The sequence below is a fragment of the Rhinoraja longicauda genome, chromosome 11 (genome assembly GCF_053455715.1).
Source record: "Rhinoraja longicauda isolate Sanriku21f chromosome 11, sRhiLon1.1, whole genome shotgun sequence".
Taxonomy (NCBI): Eukaryota; Metazoa; Chordata; class Chondrichthyes; order Rajiformes; family Arhynchobatidae; genus Rhinoraja; species Rhinoraja longicauda.
This window is the reverse complement of record NC_135963.1, coordinates 50,281,515-50,294,083: the sequence shown is the minus strand read 5'-3', so window position 1 is coordinate 50,294,083 and position 12,569 is coordinate 50,281,515. Positions and strand designations below refer to the sequence as shown.

General features: G+C 41.1%; 1 protein-coding gene across 2 annotated transcripts in view; it reads right to left on the bottom strand.

The window, feature by feature from the left end:
- Positions 1-10,102, bottom strand: part of ndc1 (NDC1 transmembrane nucleoporin) — a 39,616-nt gene extending 29,514 nt beyond the window's left edge. For both annotated transcript variants that reach the window (XM_078407656.1, XM_078407657.1), the window contains exons 1-8: positions 9,993-10,102; positions 8,122-8,242; positions 7,941-8,042; positions 5,242-5,416; positions 4,989-5,124; positions 3,337-3,445; positions 1,760-1,811; positions 843-975 (exon numbers count right to left, since the gene is read on the bottom strand). In XM_078407656.1, coding sequence (XP_078263782.1) covers positions 843-975; positions 1,760-1,811; positions 3,337-3,445; positions 4,989-5,124; positions 5,242-5,416; positions 7,941-8,042; positions 8,122-8,242; positions 9,993-10,055 — 891 coding nt within the window. In that variant the 5' untranslated portion in view covers positions 10,056-10,102. The remainder of the gene's footprint in view (positions 1-842; positions 976-1,759; positions 1,812-3,336; positions 3,446-4,988; positions 5,125-5,241; positions 5,417-7,940; positions 8,043-8,121; positions 8,243-9,992) is intronic.
- Positions 10,103-12,569: the final 2,467 nt, after the last annotated feature.

Below are 12,569 nucleotides of genomic sequence, written 5' to 3'. Positions count from 1 at the left end.
TTCTCTGGAGCAGCAGAAGCTGAGGGGAGACTTAATACAAGTATATAAAATGATGTGAGGCCTAGATAGAGTAGGCCTTTTAGAAAAACATATTTTTCTCTGGGTGGAAATGTCAAAGACTAGAGGACATAACTTTAAGTTGAGAGGGGCAAAGTTTAAACGGGGTATGCAGAGAAAGTTTACTTTTAGAGGGTGGAGGGTGCTTGGAATGTGCTGCCATGGATAGTGCTGGAGGCAGATAAGATAGTGGCATGTAAGAGTCTGTTAGATAGGCACATGGACATGCAGGGAATGAAGGGCTACAAACCACATGCAGGCAGATGAGATCAGGTTGACTTGGCACAGACATTGTGGGCCAAAGGAACTGTTCCTATGCTGTACTTTTCTATGTATGTTCATCACCGTTTTTCTTTATAAATTGCTGTTTTGATAATTATGAAAACTTAATTTTATATTTTGGAAACTCTTGAAAACCGTCCCTCCTCCCACATTTAATTATTTCATGATGGACACGAAAAGCTGGAGTAACTCAGGAGGTCAGACAGCATCTCTGGAGAAAAGGAATAGGTGATGTTTTGGGTCCTTCATTCTACATATTAAATATTTCATGTTAGTTATGTTTACGTTTTATCTTCCCTCATTAACTTTGTTTACCCATTTGTTGCTGGTTTGTAAAACACTCCACAGGCTTATTCTTTTGCTTAGCAACATGATTCTTTTGCTTAGCAACATTTCAGCCATAGGATCTCTTGCAGATCTCTTGATTCCAATGTCTTTAAATTGAAAATAATAATTTGGGAACTCTTGTTGAGGCAAAGTTATGATATCTTTTCCATACTCACCTCTGTGATGTAGATTTTAAAGAGCACCCACGTAATGTGCCAGGTAACCAAAAGAAATATACCACTTAACCAGGTCGTGTACAGCAGCGGTAAATCAAACAGGCCAGTCAGGGTATCCAGAGAATGCTGTGTGCTTCAGAAAAAGTTACAGATAGTTGTTTTATTTCAAGTGCTCATTCACATATTAGCACTGGTAATATTGCATCTCACTGTGATCATCTGACAGACACACCTCTGTCTAAAAGGCAACATGTAAGTTTAACATATACCCAAACTGCTTTACTGCACCCTTTGCCAAAAATCACTGCTCAGATATACAAATGTAGAATTAAAGCAGCAAAGTGTTTTACATGATTAATTTACATAATAATGGTACCAATTGGTTGAACTATTTTGTGTGTTAAACTTCGGAAATCGTAAGTTTGGTACAATGCCATGGAAAAAATAGGATTCAAATTTAAGTGGACATCTGTGAGTGAGGAAGGAGCAGAAGAGAAGTTTCAGCTTTGGACAAAGCGCGATTGCTGATTTTGCTCAACTCAACCTGCCCCAATTCAGCATTCAGAATCAGGATGTTTAAAATCATTAACACTGGTAAGAAAACTTGCTCTTCGCCTACAAGTCCCAATTTGATTTTGAAAAATGACAGTCAGCATCACTAAACTATCTCATTTAGATAAAACACACTGATGTGGTGTCAAATGGCAAAATAAGTCATAGCCTCCAATCCAAAATACCCCTGTGATTGCTTAAACCGACAGATCAGTGGCTAAGATGCTAGTTTTGGGTTCAATGCCCTTGTGCAATTAATGGCATTGGTGAAGGAAGAGAAATCACACACAATACAAAATCACCTCCAAATAATTATTAAACAGGGTATCAAATATTAACTAATGAATATTTTAAAGGCAGCTCACCTGTCCTTTTGGAGGGTTGTTGAGGCACTTATCCAAGCTCTTGGCACATAACCTGAGTTAAAATTAAGATGGTATTAGGGGATTAAAAAAAACAAATTAAGGATTTACAAGATATTTGATCCATCATTCAGCGAGCAGATTTTGGTAACTGAGCAATGTCACCAATAAAGAGTAAGCCATCCTGGAGTTTAGTCAGCAGTTATGAATTAGTTAATTCTACCCAAATTATACCATACCATTTGACAATGAAAAAAGAGCAATAATCACAAAGTGCAGATGTAATAAAGAAAATGCACACTGTCACGTTTAATTCATTAGCTTCAAGTATAAACAGTTCATGGTTTTAGCCATGAAAAAAGATAGTTCAAGGATGGTCGGAACACATGTGCCAATATTATCGTGCACTATATTGCTACCAAGTTGCAAGATGAGTCAGAAAGGTAGAAAATTGCACGCAAAGACAGCTGCAGGAAGTCCATACCAAAAAATCAGGAAAATTTAAACCAGCTTTTGTCAGTTACATGCAACGTATCCCCTTTATGTTTATTAATTATTTTTAAACAGTTCCCTCAGATTATGTCCCCATATTGTAATTTTATTTCTTCATGCATTTCATCCCTATTCCAATGTATGAAAGTCATGTGATGTCAAGTACCTACAATAATGAAACTCATTTATAAAAATATTTTACTGTTGCCTTGTATTTGAGAAATCAAAATAACAATGGTAAAACCACATTTAAAAATAGTATTAGTATTCTTCCATTTTACATTGCTATTGCCGGTATCATTTTTCTCACTTCTGGTCATTCGTGTAACATAATTTTGCTCGGAACCAGGATAATTATTAAGTTGTACTGGCTAATCAAACAAACATTCCAAGAAGCTGAAATTCAGTCGGCATCTATATACTAAAACTCTCGTTTGTTTGTTCCTGAACTACAGCCAAAACGGTACACGATAGCGTGACAATTTTAGGCCTACCTTACTCACCGCCGTCCCTTTGGTGCTAATGGAAGTTTCATTGAAATCTGCATTATATTTTTAGTTATTTACATTTTAAAGTTTAAAACTATCTCCTAGGGAGGGAGAGGGGTTGGAGGGAGAGGATAAGGGGGGTTGAGGGGGATGGAGGGGGGGGAGTGTTGCACCAATGCAGGACCCAACAGGTCCACTTGGTCTAGTGTGTATTTAAAACTGTTCTCAAATTCTGCTTATTCAATCCCAATTTAAGCAGTTGCTTAATTATTTTTTCCCTGGCACATCTTCCCATTTTCTGACCCTCGGCTTACTTGTGGTTCCAAATTATACTCACTCAGGCAACACTCTGTTGAATGCTCCAGCTGGTTAATGGTTATTTCCCCATTTTCCTCTCAAGAGAAACTGGAAAGTGCACCAGGGAAGTAGTGAGCAGAACCCCCCCCCCCCAAATTGCTGCAATCCAGTATTTCCATCTCTGAGTTTTAAGTGCAAGCGAAAAAATGGAGGCGAAGCAGAGGCAATCAGAACATGAGAGAAAATTAACCTCTGCCCAAATGTAACTCACAAGATTGGAATATATATAAATAAAAAGATTACCTAGAAAATAGTAAAGGATGCAGTAGTTCCTGAGGAAATACAGAGATTGCACAGCACTGTATTTAATGACCAATGACACGTTTGCTTTGAAACGCAGGTACTTAAATTGCTGCAAAACAAAAAGGAAACAGAAGATTCTTTTTTCCCTCTTTTCTCAACTTCTCTGTTTTCTTCTTGTGAGCAAGCTAGGACTCACTAAGGCACCGTTCTACAGATGTGGAGCACCATATTGTCATTAATCATCTCCCTAATTTTGTCCTCACTTAATAGCCACAACAATGTGTTCCAGACCCCACTACTTTCTGTGTTAATAAAACTTGCCTTGCACATTTTCAATAACCCCCCCCCCCCTCTCAACTTATAGCTATGCCCTAGTGTTGGACATATCCACCCTGGGGGGAAGTTTCTTGCTCTCTACCCCATCTATGCCTCTAATAATTTTATACACTTCTATCAAATCTCCCCTCAACCTCCGATGTTCCAGAGAAAACATTCCAAGTCTAGATTCACTTGTGATCTGACTGGCTTTTGCTATTTAGCCCAACAGATAATTGTTATCAGCACAGTGTCGCAGCAGTAGAGTTACTGCCTCACAGCGCCAGAGACCCGGGTTCAATCATGACTACGGGTGCTGTCTGTACAGAGTTTGTACATTCTCCCTGTGATCTCTGCTGGTTTTCTCTGGTGCTCCGGTTTCCTCCCACATTCCAAAGATGTGCAGATTTGTAGGTTAATTAGATTCTGCAAATTCCCCTTAGTGTGTAGGATGCAAAAGTGGAGTGACATAGTAGAACTAGTGTACAGGTGATCATTGGTTGGTTTGGGCTGAAGGACCTGTTTCCACGCTGCATCTCTAAATTAAATTACACTAAACAAAGATCAAAGTCAACCTGCATCGTTAAGTTTCATTTCCACAATAAGCAGTTGATTAACCCATTTGGTCCTTTGGGAGTGCAATTCAGCTCTCAGTGCAGGTTATACACTTGAACTGATGGGTTAAATATTATATCTGTAAATACCTAGAAGATCCAATATGGCTCACTAACTTCTTTCTCTCAGTTCCTGATAAAGGGATCTCAAATCAAAAGTTCAGTACATTTTTGCAAATATTAAATGGAAACTGAATGTAACCATCACATGTCGATAAACTACAAAGAGATGACCTCCCTCCCTTTCTACATGTTAAATGTGGCGGTACAAGTGCCACATGTGGCAGCCACAATGCTTCAAGTGGCCAAGTGAGAAACCCGTACCATGATTCGTTCCAGAGATAAGTATTACATCCAATGGCTACAGGATAGATGCCGGTGAGAGGTGGGAAACACAGTTAGAGATCGACAGAGGTCCAGGAGCTAGTAGATTGTTAGATCGCCCAAGTAGGAAACTGTATATAAAGACCCCAGAAGAAACAAAAAATAAATCATCATATAGATACCAGGTCGAAGACCCGAGTGATTAGATTAGAACCAAAGAAGATGTCTAAAGAGGCAGCAAATAAATGACAACAGACCTGCATTTTAGATCAGGGCAGATAAGGACCCTCACCTTGAAGTTTGGATGACGTACATTTAAAATAAACAAATATTTACATCAAATAAATTGATCTGCTTTTAGAATATCCAAAGTAGAAATAAAAAAGTTACATTTGTTACCTGCATAGTTGGGAAAGACAAATAATTGAAGTTGTTAGCAAAGTAAAGCAAACTGTAACAATATCCTATAAATGCTCCTTCCATCAGCAGGAAAACATGAAACTCATTGAGGCACATGTTGCCACTGGATGCAGAACTGTAACGATAAGATTAAAAGTTGATAGGCATTTTAGCGACAAAATAAAGACACGGTGCACAAATTATGAACAATGATATTTTATAAACGTCCACATTTCCATTACTCCGTGCTTACCTGTCACGAGATGAGCAAGGCACACTGATCATCTGGTAACGCCCCCCAGCTATGACTGCGGTGCACCATGCCATCAGCATCCCCATCACAGCATGTACCACCGAATGAATGAACCGATGAGGGTGGAACACATTCCCTATCAGTGCAATCCGACTGCATGGAATAGATGGCTCCACTGCAAAGAAAGGACATAACATTTTTTTTTTTTTAAAGCAGTAGCAGCTTTAAGATCCTGTTAGGGGATTATACCTTTAGTTGGAAAAGTTAACGAGCCAAGTCATTTGAAAACACCCCTTTTCAGAACAAGCTTCAACATAACATCTAATATCACCTGTGCAAAAGAAGTCACATAATGGGGAATACGCTCCGATCTTTATCAACGGGGACAGTGTGGAGAGAATGCCCAACTTCAAGTTTCTGGGCACTCACATTTCGGAGGACCTCACATGGTCCACTAACACCGCTGCGCTGGTCAAGAAGGTGCAGCAACGACTGTTCTACCTGAGAACACTGAAAAAGTCTGATCTGCCCGAACAGCTGCTGACGACCTTCTACCGCTGCATCATAGAGAGCATCCCAACGCATGGCATCCCTGTGTGGTATCTCAGCTGCACGGAGGCAGAGAGGAGAGCTCTTCAGCGGGTAGTCTACAGAGCTCAGAAGATTATCGGAACACAGCTACCAGCCTTGGAGGGCATCTACAATACACGATGCCTCAGGAAAGCCACCAGCATTCACAAAGACTCCTCACACCCCTGCAATAGTCTGTTCGTACTTCTACCATCTGGCAGATACTACAAGGCCTTCTACGCCCGCACCTTCAGACTCAGGAACAGCTTCATCCCCAGGGCCATAGCTGCTCTGAACCGGTCCTGCTGAGTCGGATGGTCACGTCACACAGTGACCCGGCACAGACCTATTTGCACTTTATTCTGTTTTTAAACTGTTTCTAATTTTGTTTCTCTGGGTTGTCTAAATTTATGTTGATTAGCTAATTAATTTATTACGTCATATGGAAGTCACATTCCCAATCTCGTTGCACCCCTGTACAATGACAATAAAGATATATTGTATTGTATTGTATTACGCCATTTCATCAACTATGGAATCATATACTTCAACAACTTACCCACCACCCCTGCTTACCCTCCCCAAACTGACAATTATCAACATGTCTGAATACTTCACCTGTCTTATCGACAATCATTCCATTTCACAAAGGCACATGCTTCCAGTGGATAAAATTCAAAATTCTTTGTTTTAAAATCACTGTAGCCTCATGCCACATTCTCCTCCAAATGCATATACTCTCATCTATTTTCTGCATGGAATTCTCATACTATCTCCACTTCCTCTCCCTGCCACAAATACACAGATTACTTTTAAAATAACCTTTTGGTCAACCTTCATAGCTCTTAATCAGTATTCTATATGATTTTTGCTATATTGACTTAGTATTATTTACTTGGTACAAAAAACAGCAACTCTATAGCACGGCAGATTTGACTCTGAATCCAGGTGCTCTGTGTGTGGAGTTTGCACATTTACCCCATGACCAAAAGCACATTTCTCTTAGGAGTTTCAACTTCATCCCGCAAACTGAAGACATACTGGTAAGTTTTAGACTTTGGAAACACAGCACGGAAACAGATCTTTCGGCCCTCAGAGTCTGCGCCGACCAACGATCACCCTGCACAGTAACACTATTCTACACATTAGGGGCAATTTTTCCCAAAGACAATTAACCTACAAACCTGTACGTCTTTGGAGTGTGGGAGGAAACTGGAGCACCTGGAGAAAACTGACACAGTCACAGGGAAAATGTACAAACTCCACACATACATCTCCTATAGTCAGGATCGAACCCGGGTCTCTGGCTCTGTAAGGCAGCAACTTTACCGCTGTACCGCCCAAAGTTAATTGGTCACTATAAATTATTAAGTTAAAACAGGTAGCAAAAGAATCAAAGATGGGCATGTTTGGGAGCCCAACTAGGGGAATGGGATTGATTTGTTGGGCACACCTTGGATCCAATGGTTAAATTGCTTTTTAGTGTAATCGCGCAATAGTAAGAAAGTTGAAGTCAGATTGTATCATTTACTATGAAAGGTTACAGGATTAATCAGCATTTTATGGGGAAAAAAAGGAATTGCTTATTTTCCTTTTGTACTGAATTTGCAGAAAGCCAACAATCACGTACTAGGGAAATGTTAGAAATGACTGGACAGTGACTAGGAAAAGGTAGGCCCATATATTCATTTTCATAAACACAAAATCTTAGGTTTTTTTCTGCATTTTAAAAGTCGATTTAGATTTTGATCAAAATAAACTTAATTCTACATTTTCATTACAACAAATGAATAATTCACAAATAGAGGCCAAGTTGAAATTCCCATTGACACTGTCAAAACTGTATAAATCTCAATCACGTAACTCATGTTACATGATGTACCTGGTATCATACGAAACAAGATATAATGAATGTAAACCATTGCCTCTTTCCTCACTAATAATTGAACAAACTTCCTAAGTTTAAAAGAAATGATTTTGACAAATGCAAATTTTATTTAAATCAGAGATAAACTGCATGATTTTAAACCTATGGAGTGAATATTTAAGCATCAAAAAGTTATCTAAACATCAAACAACCAAGAGGTGAACAAAACAGTAGCCAAGTGTCAAGAATAAAGTTCTAATACCTGTATAATATTCCATATTGAAGATTCCAATAATTACGACAGATCCACACAACACCAGGATTGAAAACATTATGCAAGAACTGTTCAGGTGGTTCAAGGTGTCTGGAAAAGAATAAGGATATAATATTTTATTGTATTCAAAGAGAGAATTCCTCTCCCAACCCATCAGCATCATGATTACCTGTAATCCACTGAACAGGACAGAATACATTCAGTTGGCTAAGCATTATAAATGCAGTTGTGGAGACCGGCAACAACAAGACAGACCATGCAATTGCGGCTGCTGCTCGCCAACTGAACACCTGAAAGTAAGATGACAAAAACTGGAATTAGTATCTTCTCAGGGCTGGGGGCAAGTTTTGAAAAACAACTAAACCGATAGTTGGCCGGTTTATAAGTTACTATACCAGTTATACTCACTCCAGTGATTCTTCCACTATTATTTAATTAACTCTATTTAGGCATCCAATTTTCAGTTTCAGTTACAGAAGATGTTCTGATGAACTGTAACATATTCTGCTTCACCAAGGAAATGCAAGGTAATCCACTTGACACCAAAACAAAACGTTATGACAGTCCAACCTGGCAACATCTATGTCAATTTCCTGTTCCATCTTCCCCTTACCCAATGATGAGAATTTTACATAACACTCCCTAGCTGTCGCCTAGTTATGTCTTTGTTTTTCCAACCACCAACTCAGCCAATGAAGGAACACCTTACATGCCTTCTATAGTGGAAACCTCAGTCCTTCCCACTGAAGTCCTCTCTGCTGGCCACCACTTCAGAGGGTGGAGTGATCGATCTTGACGCAAACCAACAATAGAGAGATCTTAAAGACGTTTCAGTTTAATTAGCCGGTTATTGAAGTAATAATACAAACAGATCTGTATCTCTCCAAGCTTTTCTCTCGTCATAGGTCTGGTAAGAACTATATCTCACCAAATCAATTACTATAATTTCCCTGCTTTGAATTTAATTGCCAATTTTCTGTGCATCTGACCAACCCATTGACATCATCCCATCAGAAACGTTTCCCCCCAATAATACACGACAATGAGGGACATTTGTGTTGAGTTACTATAAACAATAAATAATAATAAATACTATAAAGTAACAATAGATCTTCTACCTTAATTGACGTGACATGACAATGGATTTACAATAATCTGATCCAACTGTCGATGATACCCACTCTAAACCCCAACCTTCAACTCGTCCCTCAAGCGAATTGCAAACATAAACAGAGATTTGAATCCACAGGGGCCAGTAACCTTCCAACATCCCACCAACTATTCTTCTGGGAGACGCGAGGTCAACGGGATTGTGAAATGCATCACACTCAACACTGAATAAAGATTGAAGAAACCTGCAGATGCTGGAAGTTTAACTTAATAAGACACGAGGAGCTACAGATGCTGGTTTACCAACAAAGAAATAAAGCGCTGGAGTAACTCAGCGTGTCAGGCAGCATTTCTGGAGAACATGGGTAGGAGACGTTTCGGGTGTGGACCCTTCTTCAGATAACAGTGTATCCTCTACAGTGAGTATAGGATAAGTATCCTATACAGCGGGTGTAGGATACTACCAGTATAGATAGTCCTGGTGGACTCTTCGGAAGTGATGACCACAAGATACAAGACAAGAACAGGGGAGGGACATTCCAGACTAAATAACTCGGCAGTAATTATTCTTCCACTCTGTTTAAAGACAGATAGATCTGGAATTCCGGACCCCTCGTCAGACATAACCCTGGACTGGTCACTTCCCTGTCAGTATAACAGCGGGCATCATCTTTGGGAGCTTCCGTCCCCATCTTCACCCGTTAGAGAAGATAGACACAAAATGCTGCAGTAACTCGGGACGCAAAGTGATTGACATATCCGTGCTCTCCAGAGCTGCTGCCCGTCCCGCTGTCAGAGTTACAGCAGCATGTTGTGTCTTCTTTCGGTGTAAACTAGCACCTGCGGCTCCGACTCGTCCTCCACATTTACCCGTGACAAGCCTCGGCCTGTTCAGTAACAGCGGACCGGTGGTCAAGGGAGCGGCCTCACCTTGCGGATGAACCAGAGGCCCGGCGGCCGCTGAGCGCACCCCTCGCTGCCGGCGCCCCGCATCCCCAGGACAGGCCCAGGCCTCGCCGCACCGCTCCCGCGCTTTCCGATTCAAAGGCCTGCGCGCGGCCTGCACGCTGACGCATGCGCTGACGCCCCGATCCCGAAAGCAGCACGGCGCCATGTTTGATGCTGGCAGAAGCGGCCGCCATGATGGAGCCGCCTCCTGGACAGAGCTGAGATGACATGGTTCTGGTCAAAGATACTAGAGGAGCAAGATGAACCACTCCTGTGAAATCGCCTACACTGAAGTGTAGTACGCAAAGGAGCGGAACGTCCGCCATTTTAGTAAGCAAACCCCGCCGTTCGCTCTGCCTCTCGCAGTGTAATCAGTGTTTTGGGGGAACAGTATGTGTATATAAAAATGCAGAATATATCTCATCTATCAATTCACAGATTTTTGTTATTTTTCTTTTTAAATGTTTCTACAAATTTCTGCCTACTAAAATGGCGCCATGACATGCCACCGTTTTTAGGGTCGAGTGGTCCATCTTGCTCTACTCTATTATCTCTGGTTCTGGTTGATTACTGCGCAAACACCTCATAAGTGGTTATCGTGCGCAGGTCGGAGTGAGTAGAGTAGTGATTACATTTTGAAGTGGGCCTTTTTGACTAAGTTGAGGAGATCTAGTTGCTCAATCACCTTTTTTGAATGACTTAACATCGGGAGCAGTACGCGTGTTGGGTGGTAACATATTCCATTCCCTTATCGTCCTTGGGTAAAGGGAATATTGGTAGCAATGTTTATTGCAATTTAGCGAGTTGATGATGTAGGGACCGGTATTTTGTCTTGTTTCATGGCAGTTGGTGCTCTGGGACAGACTACATGTAGACAGACTACATGTAGACAGACTACATGTAGACAGACTACATGTAGACAGACTACATGTAGACAGACTACATGTAGACAGACTACAAAATGAGACAGACGAAATGTGTAGGAAGGAACTGCAGATGCTGGTTTACACTGAAGACAGACACAAAATGCTGGAGTAACTCAGCTGGACAGGCAGCATCTCTGGAGAAATTGATGTTTTGGGTTGAGACCCTTCTTCAAATTGATATGTCTCTGAATTTCCTGCAGCCTAGTCATAGTCAAGATCGAAAGCGTTTATCTGTCATATGCACCTAAATAATGAAAGTCTTAAGCAAAAATCAAAGTGATGGAGGAACTCAGCAGGTCAGGCAGCATCTATGGAGGGAATGGACAGACGACGTTTGAGGTTGAGACCTACAGGTGGATATAGGTGAGGGGGGTAATTGGCAGATGGGCAGAATAAGTGACAAAGGCTCCGGGTGAAAAGGAGACAAAAGGAAATAAAGGGTGCGATGTAAAGCTGGAGGGAGGGATATGGGTGGAAGGGGACAGAGTGGAGGGGAAAGATGAGATAAGAGGGAAATATGGGACTTGGGAATGAAAAAATGTGCCTGTGGAGGAGGGGAAAGGAGCATGTTCCTAGAATGGTTAGAGAGGTGTATGCACACTGGTAGGGAGAGCAGGGAAAGGGGATATCAGGGGAAAGAGAGGTGATGGGGCGGGAATGGTGGCTATTACCTGAAATTGGAGTTTTCAATGTTCATACAGTTGGGTTCATAAGATCATAAGACAGGAGCAGAATTAGGCCATTTGGCCCATCAACTCTGCTTTGCCATTTGATCATAGCTGAGCTATTTTTCCCTCTCAACCCCATTCTCCTGCCACCTCCCTGTAACCTTTGACATCCTTACTGATGAAGATTAATTTTCATTTAAAAAATATCCAATGACTTGGCCTCCACAGCAGCCTGAATTCCACAGATTCGCGAACTTCAGATTGAAGAAATCTTCATCTATATTCTAAAAGTAACTCCTTTTATTTTGAGGCTGTGCCCTCTGGTCCTAGATTCTCCCACTACTGAAAACACCTCACCACATCCACTCTATCTACGTCTTTCATTACTCGGTAAGTTTCAATGAGATACCCTCATCCTTCTAAACTCCAGCGAGTACAGGCCCAGAGCAATCAAACACTCCTCATATGCTAATGCAATCAACCCCAGAATTATTCTCATAAACCTCCTCTGCACCCTCTCCATGCCAGCACATCCTTCCTCAGTTCTGGGGCCCGAAATTGCTCACAATATTCCAAATGAGGTCTGGCAAATGCCTTATAAAGCCTGTCTGAAGAAGGGTCTCAACCCGAAACGTCACCCATTCCTTCTCTTCAGAGATGCTGCCTGTCCCGCTGAGTTACTCCAGCTTTTTGTGTCTATCTCAGAATTACATCATTCTTTTCATATTCTAGCCCTCTCAAAATGATAGGGCATATCAAAATGATAGGCTAACATTGCATTTGCCTTCCTAACTATTGACTCAATTGGCAAAATAACCTTTTGGGAATCCTGCACCAGAGTTCCCAAATCCTGATTACTGAATCCGTTCCCGATTTAGAAAATAGTCTATGCCTTTATTCCTTCTACCAAAGTGCATGACTGTACACTTTGCTGCACTGTATTCCATTTGCCACTTTTTTGTAAG